The 21,612-nt window shown below is 42.7% G+C and overlaps 1 protein-coding gene across 4 annotated transcripts in view; it reads right to left on the bottom strand.

Annotated features, from left to right (window-relative positions):
• The window catches only part of DYM (dymeclin), a 349,716-nt gene that overhangs the window by 280,557 nt on the left and 47,547 nt on the right, over positions 1-21,612 (bottom strand). For all 4 annotated transcript variants that reach the window (XM_030565834.1, XM_030565831.1, XM_030565830.1 and 1 more), the window contains 3 exons: positions 21,517-21,610; positions 19,457-19,590; positions 5,276-5,348 (listed from right to left, as the gene is read on the bottom strand). In XM_030565834.1, the coding sequence (XP_030421694.1) occupies positions 5,276-5,348; positions 19,457-19,590; positions 21,517-21,610 (301 nt within the window). The remainder of the gene's footprint in view (positions 1-5,275; positions 5,349-19,456; positions 19,591-21,516; positions 21,611-21,612) is intronic.

Here is a 21,612-nt window from a genome sequence, read left to right as displayed (position 1 = left end):
ATTTGCAATTTTCATACTCCTCTCCTACATGCCCTCAGAGTGTCTGTTCAGTCATCCACATCTGATTCAAACTGAACCTCTCTGGGATACCCAAGACTGAAGCTCTGTGAAGAAGTTTTCCCCAGTTTGTTTTACAATCATAATTTCACCATGATCTGTAATTCAAGTGTTCTCTCTGCTCCTGAACAGCTCCCTTCACAGCAGGCTGGTTCTCTACTGAATAATGGGTTCTCCAAGAGATAATTTGCGTTGACACACACTGAAATGATGCAGTCACAGAGAAAACAAACTTACTTTCCGGCAACTAGGAGGAATGTACTGCCTCTGTAGGAGTCAAATGTCCTGCTAGGAGAGGCACAGAACCATTTAAGTAGTGAAGCAGCTGGGGGACATGAAAATGTTACTCCAGTCCTGCATTCTGGAAACAAGGAGGCTACTATATAACTATCCGTCAGCTTCTTCAAGACAGTTCATTAAAATCTTTTACTGAGGGGAGGAATGCAGTATAAGTAAGGATCTAAAGATGGGATACATTCAGAGAGCAGTCACCAGTAAGTAACCTTTTCTTCATGAAATTGCCTCTTCAGAACCCCAGAGTAGGATACTAGATAGCAGTGACAGTCCTCTGGAGGTATACTGATTGCTACTAATGGATGCTCTACTGCGCAGAGCTTCCAATCTGGACTCCCCATTGGAACACTGATGGCCTATGGAAGTGAAACTTTAAATCCAAAAGCAGGTTTACAGACCACAACTACAGAGACATTAAGAATATAAGTTGAGAAGCTGCCCACCCTTTAGTGGAATGGGCCCCAACTCCTCTGCTATTGGAAGGCCACACAAGTCACAGTAAGACTGAACATGTAACTGAGTCCATTTAGACAATCTCTGGACTGAAAAGGCTTGGCCTTCCCAAAATTCACATACAAATTTGTGGATTTTCTAGATTTATTTCTATCAAGGCAATAATTACACTCTTATGCCCAAAATAGGGATAAAAATGATTTGGTAAATCTGGCTTGCAGGAAGAGAAAAATTTAACTGGCAAAGAAACTGATGAGTTAGATAAAAAGCTGAAATTACCATAATCCAAAAAAAAATAAATCTTTCAACGCTACAATATCTTTCTGAAAAAGAGCACAACACAGTTTGCAGTTCTGGGCCCCTTCTGGATAACATTATAGCTACTAGGAAGACAACCTTCAGCAACAGTTGAGTTTGAAAAGACTAAACTAAGAGCGAATCCTCAGTGAGAATTTTCTTTTTTTATTGTGTACTACAGAGAGCAGTTTTCCATGCATTCCCCTCCACCAAATGACCTGCAAAAGAACTTGTTGGCTGGAGCAGTTTTACATTGTTAAAAGTAAACAAAACAAACATTTTCTTAAGTATCCATATTTGTACTTAAGATGTGTCAAAACCATCAGCATCTTAACATACTATCTGAGGAATATTTTGGCTTAAAAAAATCTAGCTCAGCATTTCTCAAATAGGAAGTCCCGACCCACAAGGGAGTCGCAAGGCTATTGTATGAGGGTACTGCCACCCTTACAGCTGCACTGCCTTCAGAGCTGGGTGGCCAGAGAGAAGCAGCTGCTGGCTGGGTGCCCAGCTATAATGGCAGCACCACCAACAGCACAAAAGTAAGGATAGTATGGTATAGTATGGAGGAAGGAGGTTGCCACCACCTGAAATATTTTCAAGGTGGGGGAGGGCCTCAGCAAAAAAAGTTTGAAAACCTGTGATCTATAAGAAAAAATATTTTGCATATGTATTACTCACAGAGCCAAGAGTATCAATATAAAAAATGTAAGTTTACACTGCAATTAGACACTCGCAGCTGGCCCGTGCCAGCTGACTCAAGCTCATGGGGCTTAAGCAAAGGGGCTGTTTAACTGGAGTGTAGACATTTGAGCTTAGCCTGGAGCCTGAGCTCCAGGACCCTGTGAGGTGGGAGGGTCCCAGAGCTCAAATATCTACACCGCTATAAAACAGCCCTGCGAGCCCAAGTCAGCTGACATGGCCCAGCCACAGATTTTTAATTGCAGAGTAGACATACCTAAAGAGAAACTAAACTATAATGTTTCTCACATAGGCTTGCCAACCTTCTAATCACATAAAACCGAATACCCTTACTGCGCCCCTTCCCCGAGGTCCTGCCTCTGACCCACCCCTTCTGTGAGGCCTGCAACACACTCACTCCATTCCCCATCCCTCCATTGCTCACTCTCCCCCATCTTCACTAGCTCATTTTCACCAGGCTGGAGCAGGGGTTGGGGTGTGGGAAGGGGTGCGGGTTCCAGGGTGTGGCCAGAAATGAGGGGTTCATGGTGCAGGAGGGGGCTCCAGGATGGGGGTTGGGGTGCGGGAGGGGGTGAGTGCTCCAGCTGGGGGTGCGGGATCTGGGGTGGAGCCAGAAATGAGGGATTCAGGGTGTGGGAGAAGTTTCTGGGCTGGGACGGATGTTGGGGTGCGGGGGAGGGTCTCCCAGTGCAGGCTCTGGGGTGGGGCTGGGGATGAGAGGTTTGGAGTTCAGAAGGGGGCTCTGGGCTTGGTGGTGAGGTCAAGGGGTTCAGAGTGTGGGAGGGGGCTCCAGGCTGAAGCAGGGGGGTGGAGGGTGGGAGGGAGTACGGGTTCTGGGGTAGGGCCAGAAATGAGGGGTTCAGGGTGCAGGAGAGGGCTCTGGGCTGAGGCAGGGGGTTGCTGTGTAGCAGGGCGGAAAGGGCTCTGGCTGGGGGTGCGGGCTCTGGGCTGGGGCCAGGAATAAGAGGTTTGTGATGCAGTAGGAGGCTCCAGGCTGGGGCCAAGGGGTTCAGAGTCTGGGAGGGGGCTCAGAGCTGGAGCACAGGAGGGGATGCTGGCTCCAGGAGGGAGTTTGGGTTTGGAAGCTCAGGGCTAGGGCAGGGGGTTGTGGTGCAGGAAGGGGTGCGGGCACCAGAAGGGAGTTCGGATGTGGGAGGGGGCTTAGGGCTATGGTGTGGGAGGGAGGGAGGGGTGCAGGCTCTGGGTGGCACTTACCTCAGGCAGCTCCCGGGAAGCGGCCAGCATGTCTCTCTGGATTCTAGGCAGAGGCACAGCCAGGTGTCTCTGCGCACTGCCCCCACCCGCAGGCGCCATCCCCGTAACTCCCATTGGCCACACATGCTGGCTGCTTCCCAGTAGGGAGCCTGCCAGCCTCATGCCAACCATACTTTTAACGGCTCAATCGGTAATTCTGACCAGAGATGCCATGGTCCCTTTTTGACCAGGTGTTCCGGTTGAAAACCAGACACCTGGCACCCCTATTCCCACAGAGCTAAGTGGTTTTTTTGGAAGTATGTAAAGACTCCACCAACCCACTGCATCTTTTTTTTTATATTGCTGTTGGTGCAGTTGTGGCTTTCAACTACTACTATACCCAACAGGTATATTCACAGAAAATGTGGAAACGCTGACACTAGAGTCCAACTGTTAAAAAGGGTTACGTCAACTTTGGTTGTAGAATGTGTTTTCACCTAGAATGACAGAATACATGGCATTGCGCTCCACACAATATATGACATTGGACTGCCTTCCAACAAAAAGATATAGGATTTATGAATGTCTCCATGTGTCAGCCCTACCACCTCTTAGTATTTCCTCTAATCAGTTCCGAACAAAAAGTGTAACAGTTTCAGGAAGCCTCTGACAATGCCTCTTTGCTTTGCAGACCGACACTCTAAATCATACCATTAATTCATTAAACAGTGACAATGTGTACTGCAGACAGAATTCTATTTAATGAGCACAACATTTCAGAAACAGTTGTATCTTTATCAGGGCAGCAAACAGATTTGTCAGCTTTCCAACCAGAGGAGTAATTAGCAGTGTAAACGCTAAGGCTGGTCTCCACTACAGGGAGATCGACGCTGCAGCAGGGATCGATTTAGTGGGTCTAGTGAACACCTGCTAAATCAATGGCAGAGCACTCTCTGGTCGACCCTAGTACTCCAGCTCTCAGAGAAGAGTAAGGGAAGTCGATGGAGAGCATCTCCTGTCAATTCAGAACAGTGAAGACATCGGGATAAGTCAACCTAAGCTACGTGGACCCCAGCTTCATGAATAACGTAGTGTAATTTAGGTCGACCTACCCCAGTAGTGAAGACAAGTCCTGAGTCTGCAACAACAAAGTGAAGTGCATACAGTGACAGATAATCTAAGAAAAGTTAGAAACACGAATCCCACTGAAGTTCTTTCAGAATTGACTACATTCAATTTGGGCAATACGTATTTTAGGCACAAGCTACCAAGTGATCACACACATGAAAAGTTAATGTTGACCAAAACTGCCTTTTTAAAATTTATACTGGAAAAATGAAGTTTAAAATTGAGAGAGACTGGTGTGGGGAACACATTATTTTGAATTAAAGAAAGCAAGTACCATTCCAGAAAAATGAGGTTAGAAGATAAAGAACCTATAATTTGTATTATCCTAGTGCCTAGGAGTCCCAGTCCTGGGCCAGGACCCCACTGTGCTAGGACTGTACAAACACAGAACAAAAAGACTGTCCCTAGTTAAGGATATTTCAGGGTACATCTCCCAGACTGAACAGGTAATCAATGTATGTTTTTTACATGGTAGAAACTGTGAAAATGCAGCACCACATAAACATGGTACAAAATCTGTTTGATTTCTGGAGATCTATAGAAACAGTCTGCTCAATCATTTCTCTGTTATTCAAACTTCAAGTCAGCTGCAGTTTGGAAATAGAGCTTATCGCCATTACCTTTTAGATTAAAAAGAGCAACATAATTTTAATTGAAAAACCCAGAACCCTGCATAAGTACAGGAGGCAAAAAGCCATTCTCTCACACTTTGTTGTGTCCTTATGCTGCCAGCAGGCACAAGTACAATTTTGTCACTCAGAAGTTTCAGGTTTTAGTAACAATTAGTGCAGCTGTTCCCACCAGAAATAGGTGTACATAGCACCTTTTCAGAGTGTAATAGCTGTGCTTTCTGTGTACTCCCAGAGGTAGTGTGCAGGGTCTGAAATGAAACTACAAAGTAAAATGAAATAGGGCAGAATAGATAGATTGAGGAGGGCTGCATGCCTACAGTTTATCTAGGGCAGTAAAATACTTCAGATCAGATCCAGAGGGCAATATATCACTATTTATATGAGACACGATGGTCTTGCAATTGGCTAACGCTCAAATAAAGTAATTATTTTTTGAACAGTAAGTTTGGGAATCATGATGAACACATTCCCTTCACAGAACACAAGTTTCAAACACAGATCCTGTAAAAAGTACTTACAGAAGGGGAATTTCAACAATGAGCTGAATGAGGCAACACAGCAACTCTTCTATCAGGTCTTCACATTCCACTCCTGAAACAGAATAAAAGGAAACACTGTTTGTCTCTGGAATTTCAAACTAAGAAAAGAAACCACAGATTCAACTCACACTGAAACTTCTTAAAAGTTAGGTATCAAATTACTGGCATGGAAGCAACCAGGCAAATAAAATGATATAATGTTAATGATATAATGTCAATATCAGTGTTAAGCTCAAAGCATGTTGGTGCCTTGCCTACATACTAATCATACTGGTGTAGTCAAAGATGTACAACTCCCAATCTCCCCTATTCTGGTCACAGTTATATCTGAATAAAGGTCCCTTTTACCAATACGGTTATTTCTGTAGGGAAGGTTAATGAGCTATCATGGTATAAGGCACTTTTATATTTATACTGACAATTGCATCTACACCAGGAGTTGTATTGGTACAAGTATTTCAGTAGAAAGATCACATCTCTAACTGATAGCAATGGTACAAAAACTGTGGGCAAACAAGGCCACAGTGGCAACTAGTTATTATTTATTAAGTGTATTATTGTAGCTCTGACAAGTTTCAGTCATGGACCAGGATGCCATTATGCTAGGCCCTGAATAAAGAATTAAAAGAGACAGTCCCCAACCCAAAGAACACTAAAAGCCTGAGCTAATTAAAAATTATGTCCAGTCAATCTGATTCCTGAGTGCTTAAACATCCACTCCTTACTAACTGTTTGATTTCACTCAGTTTGGGTGATTAAGATTAGTAGTGAGTTTCACTTTTTCTAGTCATTTCTCCCCTTTGAATCTCAATGGCCCTTCAGGGAATGTTGCAGCATAATTTTAAAAAAGTTCTCTTATGGAGCAAAACTCGATTACAAACCATCAGAGATTAAAGTGTCACAGCTCTAAGCAAGTTTCAGATATATTCCTGAGTCAGCAGGTGCATCTATGTTTAATTTAACATTGCATATTACAGAAAGATACTTAGGAACATAATTTACTCACATTTTTCTATTTTTAATGCTTCATAGCAGGCAAATCTTGTCCTTCAGCATATCAGATAATGAGCAGCAGAGCATTAAAATAATGACCCAAACCTTGGTATACTTCATATGTTCAATTAAACATGTCTTACAATAAGCACAACTTAATCAAATTATAGTAGTGCTATTCTGTTTAACCTGAGTTTGCTCCTAATTTCAGGACTCAACTTTAAGAAGCATACTATAGGGACTACTAACAATAAAGCAAAATTATTTCTTTCCACAATTGGTTTATTAAAAACACATTAAAATTGTCACCTAGTGAACTGCACATTCTAAAGGAAATCAGTTTTTTATCAGGGAAACATGGTTTCCTTTATATGGAATCCCCCATGAGTAACACAATGTAGCTCCTGTTAGCAACAAACAAGAATTAGTAAATGAGCATACTTAACCTTGGATTTAAAACCACAGTCAAAAATGAACCCTAGGTAATGTAATCTAAGAAGTTTCAGTTTGGAATTACCTAACTTTATGAATCTTGGAAATGTTAACGCTGCAAAATTGCTAAACTGACCAAAACTTAGAAAAGTATTCTAAAAATTCCTCTCACCAATTGGAAATAAAAGTAAGATCAAGTGCACATCAGAAGAATCTTTCCATCATGTCGTAAACGCATTTTGTTAGGTAGAGTTCAATGTGATACAAAACATGAAGATTTCATTTTTTCTACTCCACTGAACTTAAAGGATACACATCTGCCTCTAGCATGTTCACGAATTATGCAAGACGTTACTACTTTTTAGTTAATAACGGTAACCAATGGCACTCAGCTAAAACAATTTATGTATCCTTTTCCAGACTGGGACATATGCATTCTTGTCTTGCCGAGACAATGAAATGGATGCATGACAAATCTATAATGTGAGAGAGAGCTATAAAAATGGAACACTGTGTATTTTCATAAACAATGTTTTTTCAATAGCAGGATAGACACAATATACGCCCTACTCATTCATATTAACAGATTAGATGCTTGATTAAAAGGAGAGATATACCCTCTCAAATCAAACAAGGGATGGGTGAATCCAGATAAGATTAGAACCAATTTGCATGGATGGAAATCAGAGGTACATCTTCTAGTCTAAGTAACAGTGCTAAAGTAATAAGCAATAACACAAAGATGAAAAAATTCAGACTTAAGGCTGAAACACCATTTAACCAACTGGCTATATAATGTCTTCAAAATATGAGTTATTTTATTATAATACTTAGCACTTAATATTTTCAATGCCACCCATGATGCAGATGGCAAAAACAGACACTGGAGAGGCTAACTGACTTGCCCAAAGCCAATTAGGCATTTTTCTTAGTGTGCTATATTGTTACTAATACTGGTGCAGCTCCAACAGTGGCAGCCACAGAAAGAGCACTAGGTCAGTGATTCTCAACCAGGAGTACGTGTATCCCTAGGGGTACGCAAAGGTCTTCCAGGGGATACATCAACTCATCTAGATATTTGCCTAGTTTTACAGTAGGCTAAATCAGGGGTCGGCAATCTTTCAGAAGTGCTGTGCTGAGTCTTCATTTATGTACTCTAATTTAAGGTTTCGCGTGCCAGTAACGCATTTTAACCTTTGTAAAAGGTCTCCTTCTATAAGTCTATAATTTATAACTAAACTATTGTTGTATGTAAAGTAAATAAGATTTCATAATGTTTAAGAAGCTTCATTTAAAATTAAATTAAAATGCAGAGTCCCCTGGACTGGTGGCCAGGACCCGGGCAGTGTGAGTGCCACTGAAAATCAGCTCAAGTGCCACCTTCAACGCTCGTGCCATAGGTTGCCTACACCTGGGCTCCATAAAAAGCACTAGCGAAGTCAGTACAAACAAATTTCATTCAATGACTTGTTTATATTGCTCTATATACCATACACCAAAATGTAAGTACAATATTTATATTCCAATTGATTTATTTTATAATTATATGGTAAAAATGAGAAAGGATACAATTTTTCAGTAATTCTGTGCTATGACACTGTTGTATTTTTAGGTCTGATTTTGCAAGCAAGTAATTTTTAAGTGAGGTGAAACTTGGGGTATGCTAGACAAAAATCAGACTCCTGCAAGGGGTATAGTGGTCTGGAAAGGTTGAGAGCTTACATAGACAAAGCACTGACAACCAACCATCAGGATTTTAACCACTGTTTTCTCTACACTTGCTCTGGGCTGCTGCAGCAGCTGGTTGATGATGTGCATTAGTGCTCCTACTGTTGTTACCATGAGTGGTAGCAATGGTGGAAAATTTTGGGAAGACAAATCGAGTGCAGACCCAGTCAATGACAGAGCCCAGATTACAACTCAATTGTACCTGGTCCCTACATAGTCACTTACTCACATCATGTCTACAGTACCTGCAAGGTTGCAATTAACAGCGGACAAGTTAAGAAAAGCATTAGCCTGTACTTGTTATACTACATAAAAAGACATGGTCCAAATCACTTTTATTTATTAATATTTAGCACTGTCCTCTTGGCCCCAAAAAACCTATCAGCTCCACTAAATGATGGCTGCAATTTTGAAAATATGTTGTTTGACTCAATCAACCAATCCAAGAAGTTTCCTTGCTACAGCTCACACATGCATGCATCAACAGGGAGTGGGAACGTTGCTGTAGAATTCACGCTCAACCTGAGCTGCTGGGCAACCGGGCATGTGTCTGACTGGTTAGTCATTTCCTTGGGCTGTCTGTTCCCAGCTGTATGCATGCACACTGAGTGTCTGCCACCTTGTAGAGCAACTTTCTTGCCCCTACACTGGCAGCAGCATGTGAAATCTGAGGAAGCTCATACAGGATAAACCACAGCCTCAGCTAGCTGCAGCCTGAAGGTCACTGGTGAGGGAGCTAATCAGGAGGCAGCCTCAATCCCTGCTACTGCCTGCTTCTCCCCAGACCCCACAGGCTTCCCCCTCCAGCAGTCCCAGATGAAAGTCTAAAAATAAGTAATAAAATATGAAATAGGACTAAATAATTACAATACTTCTTTAAAATCCCCTGTATGCAAAAATGTAAATATAAAATGAAGCAAAAAGCAGCCATGTTGTCAACTTGATGGGTAAGGTCTGCAAGCAGAGAGATAGTTTTCCATGGCTCTTTTTTAAAGTAATCTGTGTTTTGTTGATGCCCGGGCGGAGGGGGAGGGAGAAGATGTTTCCATTTGGTTTACTGTAAAAAAGACCCCCAGAAAAGCTGTGAAATCTGCTGTTCTCTGGGTCACAGTCTGATCTGCTTGAACTGACACAGTATCATCAGGCTGCATTTTCTTGAGTCATGATTCCACATTGGCAATTTCAATGCTTAAGTTCCACTGTGTGATTACTGAAAGTTTCAGTATTCCTCTAATGGCTGAAAAAAAATGGTTTTTTTCCATTAAACAATTGTTTGTGTGGAAATATGCAGTAACAGAAAGCATTACATATGCAAAAGATCAAGTGTGTTTTCGGAGAAACTGTAGCTTTTAATTTCCTGTCTTTTCACTTGAAATTCTCAGCCACATTCCATGAGTAGTTGCAGTGGGAAGGGGCGTGTGGTTCTGCATTTACTGTAATATTTTAGAGTTATGATTAGCAGCTCAATGAACTGTAACTGGCTAATATAGAAAGAATAAGAGTTTCTGCTGCAGGTCAGGGAATGGGCTACATGGGGGGAGGGATAGCTCAGTCGTTTGAGAACTGGCCTGCTAAACCCAGGGGTGCGAGTTCAATCCTTGAGGTGGACACTTAGGGATCTGGGGCAAAAATCAATACTTGGTCCTGCTAGTGAAGGCAGGGGGCTGGACTCAATGACTTTTCAAAGTCCCTTCCAGTTCTAGGAGATAGGTATATCTCCAATTTTTTTTTAATGGATTTATGGTTATGTTGGTACATATTGTGAGGTTTCCTTCCATATTCTTTATGAAAATATGGATCTGACATAACTGAGATATACTTTAGATAAGATGGCTCTTATAAGGTATCACTGGAAAGGTTATGATGTACTGGACGTGATTATCCAATGTGTATGCCATTTCTGTATCTGACATTACGAAAGCTAACTATGTATCTGTATTATAAATGTGTTACTTTGGGTGTCACCCCCAATCAGCCCTTCAGGTACAACAATGAAAAAGCCAGACAGGGCTAATGGGCCATTAGCAGAGACAATGGACTGTGAAAGAGCTTAGTCTTCCTATGGAAGCTCCAGACAGCTGAAAAGTAATGGCTGCCACACCCCTGCAGAGACATGGGTCTGACTCATCTGGTACTGGACACACTCCTTGGAATGCCAGTATTCTTCCACTGGGAGACAAAGGGTTCCCGCCATACACAGGAGCTATATAAGGCAGGGGAGTGACATCATCATGGTTCTCCTCTGCCTCCCCACCCAAAGAGATACTGAAAAAGCACCTGGAAGCAAGAACTGAACTGAGGGGAAACGGACTGAACCCAGGCTGGGAGGGCATCCAGTCTGTGAGTGGAAATACCTGAAATCTCCAGATGCAGGCCAGGGCAGCTGTCTTTCTGTTATCTACCTGTGACAATATCTAGCGTGAGAAATTACATTTTGTAACCTGTTTCTTAAGTATATTAAGCTTAGCTTGCGTATTTCATTTTAGTTGCTCAGTAATCTGCTTTGTTCTGTCTGTTATCTCTTATAGTCACTTAAAATTCACCTTTTGTAGTTAATAAACTTATTTCTTGTTTATAATACAATTGTTATACAAATCATACAATTCACAATACGGGGGAAAGCGGGGGGGGGGGTTAAGAGGCTGTGCATACCTTCCTCCACACTGAGGGAGGTGGTGGATTTCATAATATATCTTTGGGTCTGCACCCCAAGGGAAGTGGACACCTGAGTGCTGGGGGCAAGTCCCTTAAGCTGAGCCTTCACAGAACTGATCTCAGTGTCTGTTTTATTCTGCAGTTTGGTGTGGCCCTCCCTGTGTGCACGCTGGCAGAGGCTTAATAGAATTGCTTGGCTCAGCAAGACAGATAAAAAAAGATACTCAGGCTGGCATAACAGATAGGCTCAGTGGTATCTCAGCATATCGGGTGGCATCCTTAGGGGGGACAAACCAACACACATCTATGTCAAATGAATTTTGTGTGCATGAATGGCACTGGATTGAAGGCCATGAAGATAAATTTTCTACCCATAGAAATAGCACGGTACAGGCAGCGAAAACTTCACTAATGCATCTGATTGATGAAAGATTAACTCTCTAGGTTCAGATGCGTCTGTTCAGTCCTCTGCTTCTCTGCTAAGACTGACAATAAGGAGCTACAAATGTGATAGAAGATTTTGAGATATGGTTAACCTGCTGTCAACAAAGAACAAATGAAGTCAACTCATTTCCACAGGATGCTGGACAGCCACCAGATATCAACTACTTTCACTTAAAATTCCAGGCCAGACAGAACAGCAACATAGGGTGAATACTCTATCCCACTAAAGTCAACTGGAGTTTTGTAACTCACTTCCAATGGTGCCAATATTTCACCTCTACAGATGAAAAACTCACTACCCCATTATTAGTTCACAAGTCATCCAATTCCCTATACAATGTTAGAATTTAATTCCAAGTAGAATGTTTAGTGGCTAGTACGCCATGGCACAGATAACAAAAGGAAAAATAAATTATTATTATTAGCAACCGAGTTTAGAATCTCGTTAAACTAATGGATAATATTTATTTCATTTTACTCTTAAAATATAATATAGGATTGAATTTTATGGTCACCACAACATTAAGTAATAACACCAGTGACTAGGTCATCTGCATAGATTGAACCCAGGACCTCTGGGCTTAGAAACATGAGCCTCTTCTGTTTGTACTAAATAACCAAGTGCATTAGATAGAAATTTCTGAGTGCAGTAACAGACTCTATGTCAGGGGTCAGCAACATTTCAGAAGTGGTGTGCCGAGTCTTCATTTATTCACTCTAATTTAAAGTTTCGCGTGCTGGTAATACATTTTAACATTTTTAGAAGTTCTCTCTCTATAAATTATTGTTTTATGTAAAGTAAACAAGTTTTTTAAAATGTTTAAGAAGTTTCATTTAAAATTAAATTAAAATGAAGATCTTATCAGTTTAGTGCAGTGGTTCTTAATCTGGGATGCACATCCCCCCCTGCGGCAGGGCCGGTGCAAGGATATTTTGTGCCCTAGGCGAAACTTCCACCTTGCACCTCCCCCGCCCACCACCACCACTTGCACATTGGTTCATTGAGGGGCAAATCTCAATGAGCCTTTATAGACCCCAGGGGCCAGCCTGCCCAGAGGCCAGCCATGCCCAAGGGCTGCTTCCCAGACCAGGTTTCACCCCCTGAACTCCTCTGGAGGGTGCACAGCCCTCCCGCCCCCACAAGCCTTCCCCACTCCACCCAGGTGGCCCCCGACCTGAGTCCACTCACTGGTTTTGCTGGGCTTGGACCGCTGCAGCAGCTCAGCAGGGAGGAGCCACCTTCCGGAGGCACTGGAGAGCCAGAGCGTCCCACGTGCCGCAGTAGCGAGCCCCGGCCATAGAGGAGCCGGCATGGTGCAGGGAGGAAGCAGCCCTGAAAAGGCAGCGGCGTCGCTAGCGGGGAACAGCTGTGCCCCCCCGTCCCTCTTCCCCAGGCTGTGGCCCGGCACTCCCCCGGGTGCTCCTGCAGGCTGCAGTGGATGTGTGCGGGTGCCAGCCCCCATGCAGACCCGGCTTCCCCCTTGCCTAGGGTTACCATATTTCAACAACTAAAAAAGAGGGAAAAGCCCTGCCCCAGCTCCGCCCTCATCCACTCCCTCCCATTTCCCACCCCGATTGCCCCGGTCAGAACCCCCCCGCTCCTTGTCCCCTGACTGCCCCCTCCTGGGACCCCTGCCCCTAATTGCCCCCCTGAGCCCTACCCGCTACCTAAGCCTCCCTGCTCCTTGTCCCCTAACTGACTCCTCCTGAGACCTCCCCCCAACTTTCCCTCTAGGACCCTACCCCCTACCTCTCCCCTGACCACCCCAACCCTATCCACACCCCCACCTCAGACAGAGCCCCAGGTCTCCCACACCCCATCCAACCACTCCCCACCCTGACAGGACCCCCAGAACTCCCAATCCATCCAACCCTCCCCCAGCTCCCTAACTACACCCTCGTACTCCCCTTACCATGCCCATGTCGGTCAGACGCTGGCTCCATGTAAAGGCAAAACTCCACATGGAGTGCTGAGGCAGCCGGAAGGGGGGAGCTGCAGGAGGGGTAGTGGTGGCTCACATTTCCGGGAACTGCAGAACCCGAGCGCGGTGAGGGGGAAGCCAGGGGGCACGCCTGCCCGGACTGTGGCCCAGTGCCTGCCCCTGGGGGTGGAGGTTCCTGCAGCAAATGCATGCGGGCGACAGTCCCCATGTGCCCCCCGGCTCTCTCCTCATCATGCTCGGGCTTTGCAGCTCCCAAGAGCGTGAGCCGCCACTGCCCCTCCCGCAGCAGGCTCAGGGCCCTGCACCCTGGTGGCTCGCACTCCTGGGAGCCGCAGAACCCGAGTGCAGTGAGGGGGGAGCCAGGAGGCGCGCCTGCTGCCGGTATGGGGTCCTGGCCCCACTCAGCCTCCTGCTAGCCTGGGGTTCCGTTCACTCAGCCGGCCACGCGCTGAGCGGGGCCAGCGTCCAGGACCCCGGTTGGCAGCCACGTGCCAGGCAAAATCAGCTTGCGTGCCAAAGGTGGCATGCGTTCCGTAGGTTGCTGAGCCCTGCCTGATGTGGTCTAGCCATAGAAGGGGGACAAATGCCACTGTTATGTTTCAATTTCCCTCTTCTGTTTGGTTCTATAACATTGCTCATTATAAGCCTAGCATTGTAATTGCAACAGTATGCTCTAACAGCCTTTCTCCTCATACACTTTTTGGACCACAAAAGTTGCCACTGGGCACTTTAATTGATGCTAAATGCAACAATATGAAGCTCTTTAAACCTAAAATATAGTCCGCTGAGAAAGCACAAGCTGGACTCACTTGCATAGATTACACACTATACATAAAATGAGTTGGTACCATCTTTCAGATGAGACACGACTATCCTCTAACTAATAGTTTGCTGTAAAAACTGTGCCATCAATGAACTGCCAAACACAAAATGCTTACATATTTATAAAAGATATTGTTGCCATTGGGCACTCAGTATTTTCCCACACATCATCACTCTAATACATTGTACAATCCTTTTCCTTTAAAAATGGCGGAAATCTTGCAGAAGGTGTTATGTTTTAGTTCATTCTAGCAGAAGGTGTTATGTTTTAGTTCATTCTAGCAGGACTGTGATGCACTGCAATAGTATGTTCTCAGTTTGTGCCAAGATCCCAGGTATCTAAGTTAGCCACATTAAAATCAAAGGGTGCTTTACTCAAATACGGGCCTCTGGCTAGAAACACTAGAGAACAGATGCTAAAAAAGAGAGAGTAGGAAAGCAGACTGTACACAATATTGACTTACAGAGTGGCTTTTAGGGGACCTTGGAAGAATTCTGCCAAGGTGACCCTGAAAAGAGGTAGCTACTCTCTCAATGTCAAGGTGACTGACACATAAGGGCTGGAGTCACAGGAAGCATGGATTATTTTGAATGACCACAGAAGGTGATTCTTTGCAAGTGGATTACAATTAAGTTTTCAACAATAATTTCTATTGATTAAATAAAGTTATTTTTGTGGGCAGAAGGAGTCCATGTGGGCCATGTGTGCACAATCAATAAGGAATAACAAAAGACCAACTGTACATCAGGCTGTAATGCTAAAGGTCCTTCATAAGCCATAACAAAGCTAAAGCTGATAACCTCCTCAGAACCCAGATATGGAACTAATGTCTTCATTTATGTACAGATTATTTGTACTTTTATTAAATATATTTCATAAGATTTGCCCAAACGCACTGCCATCTGAAAGAGGGAGAAATACCAATAGCCTAGTGCAGCAGCTGAAAAGCCAAACTGTTTCTTTTTAACAAGAAAACAGTTCATCGTATGTAGTGCTAAGTAAATGAGCAAATACAAAATGCAATAATAAATCAGCATATACTTTGTGACACTAGGGGGAACTCTAAGGTACCAGGAAGGAAAAAATTACTTTGGGAAGCTACTGTTGGTATAGTTATACAAGGGACCTTAAATTCATTTAATTTTTTCCTCTCTCTTTACTAGGTCAAAATACAACAGCTTTTTTAAATTATTATATTCTTTGGTGACACTTCAGTCATTTATTTTTCCAATATCCTAAATTTACAGACTGTAAAAATCCATCAGCCTACTACAATATTAGATGTATAATCATAATACTGTGTAAAACTGTTTAGGATCCTCCAATAAACCAGTACTCCAGGGAGGTTTGTAGGAAATAACCCCATTTTACAGAGGCGGAACCTGAGGCACAGAAGAAACTGGCCCAAGTACACAGCAAAGCAGTGACACAGTTGAAAAGGAACCCAGATTTTCAAAAATCCGGTCCCCTGCTCTAACCAACAGACCACACACAGTTACCCTCTTAATTTATAGCATTCAACTAACAATCTACTAATCTAAGATGATTGCTAAGTAACTTTGTCTATACTGCTCCATATGCACAAACTTATACTTGAACTTCATAAATATCTTTATGAATTACAGTCAAATGGTGCTAAATACTAAGTACTGTACAGATATCTAGACATCTATTACAGACATATAGCTCAGTGATATTAGTTATTCTGAATACTGTAGAATATGGAATTCCCTCGTTGTTAAGAATAAAAAGATTATGGTGGTTCTGATGGTAAAATAAAGCACTTAAATGTCACTTTTCTCATGTGGCATTTCCCTGTGTGTTGTTACTATGCTGTATTAGACAACTAAGCAATATTTCTTTACCAGGTGAAAACCCACGTTCACTCTGCAGTAATAGTTTATTATAATCAGGCACTGCTTGTTTAATGTATCAGCTAGCTGACCTCATTCTTAGAGATTACTCATCACAGCTTAAAGACATTAAACTATTTCAACACGTAGCTGTTAATCTTCTGGCACCAGAAGTCTGGTTTCCCCAGAGGAACAGCAGGCGCCAAGGAGTTAAATAGATTTTAATGAATGGTTTTCACTAGTCTATGCACAAACAATTATTCTGCACTCCAAGACACAGGCCCTTGCCTGGGCTGACTGTTTGAAGGAAGCCCATATTCAGATGCTTGTGAGTTCTTTTTTCCATAACCCACACACATTGTATTAGAATTCTGACACCAGCCATCCATGCTGAAGAAAGCAAAGTAATTGGTTTTATTCAATAAGCCACATATGATTAGAACCTTAACCAAAACTTTATTGTAAAGCCAGGAAATTGAGAGGCAAGGTTTGCGCACTAACCTTCACTCTGCCTCCCTGTGTGCGCACTCTAGAATAATGTCTCATTTCAGGATGACAACACTATTCAAAACCATCCTCAGCAAATGAAGCATTATAATGAAGAATATTTTTATAATTGTAAATGGAATGGATACACAGTGTTCATGTTTTTAAAAGACTTTTTGTAATACACATCAGCAAGTAATAAGGAGAAAGTAACTATTCAGGTTGCTAAAGCAAGCTCAGCTCTTCATTTCCTTACTTCTGCAATGAAAATTATGTCCATTTTAAGCTGTCTGGGGCAGGAAACTGATATTTGTCAACACAACATGTTCTGTGACTGCTATATAAATAATAATACCTCAACATTTATATTACACTAACCAACTGTTGCATTATCAAATGCATTTATGACTCTATTACTACTTTTGCAACAGAACCACTGAAAAATTGTAAGAGATTGTATATAAGAGATCATGAAGTCCATCTTCCTATCAGTGCAGTCTTTTGCCCATCTTAAATTTAAACACTCCTTGCACTGGGCTTCCATCACTTCACCTGGAAGACTATTCCACAGTCTCTAGGGGTTCTCACAAGAAAAATTTTGATGGCCTTACAGCACGGCCACCAACTCTTGCTGGTGGCCGCTCTGACAATTTTTCCTAAAATACTTAATTAACTTTAGGAAAAACAAATAAATATGCACATATCCAAATCACTGTAATTTATTTATGTAGGGTTTTTTGCAGACTCAGTAATAAAAATAATGTGCAGTTGTCTCTATTCTTTTCTGGACCTAAACAGAATAGAAACAAAATAAGGTGCTGTGTACATTCTTGTCTATTTTGTTGTTTCTTATGCTTTTTATACTTCTTTTTTTCTTAAGACTTGCTAGCTAGTAAGGCTGCTGCTATGAAAAATTATATATGTATATTTGTATGTATCACTTTTCACAGCAGACTTATTAGCTAGCTGGGAGGCAGTGAAAAGTGATATCAACAAACATACAAATATTGCTTTTCACAGCAGACTTGCACAGCCCCGGCAAGCCAGGGGACAAATTAAGCCATGGATGGAGAGGTGGGTAGGGAGGCAGTGGGGGCCAGAGGTGATGGGGGTGGTTGTGAGCCCAGGGCTGGAGTCCGAAGCCTCCCCGCTGGGGGATGGAGCCTAAAGCCCTGCGGCTGCAGTCTGGCACCTGTCACCCCAGGGCTGAAGCCAGAAGCCCGAGCCCCACCACCCCTGGGAAATTCATACCAGCTACCTGCTCCTCTGGCATTTGTGGCTGCAGAGGAGGGCAGGGCCCAAATCCCTGCGGGCAGCGCCAGGGGAGGGGCCACTGTTTTCCACCTCTCCCCCATCACTGCCCAGGAGGCTGTGGCCGCAAGAAAAGCCTCTGGTGGCCGCATTTGAGAAACATACTCTAACTGGTTTCACTGTGAGGAGGCTGTTCCTAATTTTCAGCTTACATTCACTTTTCTGTATTTTTCTTGTTGAGTCAGACAATTTGGTTTTTTAAATGGAATTCAACTATTATCCACAAGTGAATTTTACCTGCATCATTTCTTTATGGTTCTACTGTATCCATAGAGCTGCTCTTTCCGCTTAATATATTAGTAAAAGCCCTTTATTCACTTTGGCTGCTGGTTTTTATGAAATATTGTCTTTTACATATAAAATTGTACATTCCTTTAAAAAAATAAAAAAAGATGAAAGATACAATACACAGACAGTGAGGAGGAATTTCAGATACAACTGCAGGAAGAGATTCCAGCAGTTGTAGTCTGAAGGGCACATCAGAGTGTCTATCCCTAGAGGCTTTCCTTCCAAGTCCTGACAAAAATTATTTCTATTTAACTTGTGATCTTGACAGAGATCATAGCACATCAGCATAGGCAGAGGGGGACAAAGGTTTTGTTGGTGCATTCTTTAAAGCACTAGGGAGCACAATCATCAACAGTGGGAATCAAATGCAGGTGTCTTATATAAAAGTCCAAAGCATTGCTACTAAGCCAGCAGGCATCCTGCAGGACACTAGAAATTAGAAATAATGGATCTAAACATTTAGGACAGATCCCTTACAGGACAACATTTTTGCTTCGCTTCATCTTAGTAATATCAAAGAGGATCAAATACACAATTCTCACAAATATTTAAGGAAAAAGATCTCTAGATGTTAGTGAACTCGATGAGTGGCCAGTTTAAGAAAACCAAATGTTTTCAAATTCCCCCAAATTACAGAACATGCAATTTCCTGAGCGACTATAAAATAATTTTTTCCTATCATGGATGCACAATATGCAGAGCTGATCCCAGGAATATTTGCAAACGACTTTTTGGTTCTCACCATCTCCCTGTACTCAACAAGGCAGATGATATTTCTCCCGAATTCCCCTATTTTCCACCCATCCTCCCTCCCCCCTTCTACTAGGCTTGGAACCTTGTCCTCTGATGAGGCAGGACTTATACTTTGGTGTTGGGCTCTTGGAGCACAAATATGGATGATGCAGTCTTCTGATCAGATGGCTTTCATCTCCAGTGAGAGCAGAGGTAGGCCCATGCTGAGTGCTTTTGAAAATCCCACTAGACACGCTTTCAGGCGCTCCTCAGGTTCAAAGTTTCTCCAACTGGTTTTTCCATGGCTGATGAACACCTCGGTATATAGCATAATTACTTTACTATTTCAAATTTTGAAGTGACGTTTGGACTTGAAGCTGAACTGGGCGCTATAGTAATAATAAAGAACGTTTTTCAACAAATTCACATCTATGGAGCATTGCTTGTTTCCACGATAATATTCAATACCTACCATATGAGCCTGGCATTCTCTCCTCGTAAGTAAAATGAAGTTGCAGTTCCTCTTCTGACATCTGACATATGAACACTTTTAACAAACAGCAGATAATGAACAATGCATTGTGGGCCTGCCAAATAAAAAGATGGCTAGAAGAGAAACAGAAAAGTAAACAAGAGTCAATAACGTTTTACTTATTAATGTTTCGCAATAGTCGTGACTAGGTGTGTGTAACAGTGAATGGAAAGATTCCTGTAGCCCATATGAGGCAAAGGCAAGTCTCAAGTGACTAAAATGTGGACACTCAATAGCAAAGAAAATTTATTTAAAAAAAAAAGTTTCTTTTCAAGAAGACGCAGACTTCTTGCTACATATAGTTTAGTACTATTATTAAAAGCATCACAGTTACCATTAAGTGCCATTCTCTTCAGGAAATTAACTAGCTAGCCTATTATCTTTTTTTATCTCTATACCTCAGAGGTCCCCAATCTGTGGGGCACCCCTAGGGGGGCATGGAGGAACATGCAGGAGAGCATGGTTGGGGCCCCAGCCTCAGCCCCCGGCACCTGCGCTAGGGGCAGCGGCTGCTGGGTCAGCCCCTGGCCAAAGTTCCGCTCCCAGCCTCAGCCCCCTTATCCCTGTCCGTGTCCTCCATTCCCATAGCTGTGGACCCACTCCTGGCCCAACTGGACAGGGGAAAGGGGGGGTGTGAGGTAAAAAGTCTGGGGACCCACTGCTACGTACTACAGGGCAGTCTCAAATGGATTGAGACCTCTTTAAATCTCACTCTTTCTGCATGGAAATTTATCTCCAATCTTATCCCTTTACGTGCACAAATATTATTCGGATGACACTCGAGATGGAAGACGTTCAGTGAATTTCAGGAGCAACAGCAGTAAGTCCAGTTACTCTTCACAACTTTGTCCCCAGATTTCTAGGCATGAAGGCAATCCGGCAGGGAACTGTATTATGTCCCTCTGGGTACCTACGTGCAGCTTCAGGGGGACCCAGTCAACAGCAATATATGCAGCTCCTGCTGAAGCCACGCTGTCAAGGGGCTGAGGGGCCAACACAGCAGCATCCAAAATGATGCTATATTTCCTCTGGACATAATAGAGATTCTCTCTCAATGGATCCCTAGATTAGAAGAGGAGTTGGCCTCAAAATGTCTGCAAACTCCTCCTTCCCCTGCCAGGAAAGAAATTTCCAGGGGGAAAAAAAACCTTTGGAAAGTTTCCTGGAAAACTATATTTCTGAAAGTGTAACTTCTTGAAGTTTTCATCCCTCACCGGGAGCGAAGAGGATTAGAAAGGCAATCTGATCATACGATTTGAAAGTAGTGTAATTTTATATCATTTTCTATTCTGGCCTCATCAGAGTTTCAAGTATTCTAGTAATAATGCACTGATTTTAAAATAAATTTAGATCAGCTAAAAAGCTTTATCAGATGATTTATAATATGCCTTAAAAAAGCATCTCAGTTGAAAAATAAATGTTTATTTTGCAAAATAAGCAGCCAGTAGCATGGCATGAGCACCACTGCTACTACAGGTTAAGGAAAACAAAATCCCTAGAGCATCAGTTGTTCTCTTAAATTTTATTTACATTCCAAGAAATTTTGAGTCACAGACTATAAACCTAGGAAAGGAGTATTTGCACAGCATTTTTATTGTCTGTCATGCACAGACATCCACAGAAAGAAATGGGATAGCAGCGCCTAGGACTGCAGAGTGGGAAGGGCAGAGATTAATCCAAAATTATATAAACATATGTTTGTTGCAACATTTAGATCCACTCACACAAGCAATGCAAATGGAAAATTTCTGTTCTTCTGTAATGGCACAACTTTACATATTATACTCCAATCCCAGTGCTTGAAATACACAAGATACTTGTTCCTCTGAAATTACAGTAGTTTCTTTTAAAAACAAAAATAAACTTTAAGAGAACCTGAATTTTCACCTTGCCGATTAAGGTATTTATGGAGCAGCCATCGTTGCATTACCCAACAGCTATCAACAAGTTGAACATTTAAAACATAAAAGGGAACTCCTGGCATTTCACTGCCAACTTACTTTTGACATTCCGCCGAAATTTTTAACTCTTTGGTTCTAGAAAGGAAGACTTTAATCAATGCCCCAAGATTTCCTGTTCGAGGATTGTTCTCAACT

Source organism: Gopherus evgoodei, chromosome 6, assembly GCF_007399415.2.
Source record: "Gopherus evgoodei ecotype Sinaloan lineage chromosome 6, rGopEvg1_v1.p, whole genome shotgun sequence".
NCBI classification, from domain to species: Eukaryota; Metazoa; Chordata; order Testudines; family Testudinidae; genus Gopherus; species Gopherus evgoodei.
The sequence above is the reverse complement of the archived record's forward strand: the minus strand, read 5'-3'. Positions and strand labels throughout refer to the sequence as shown.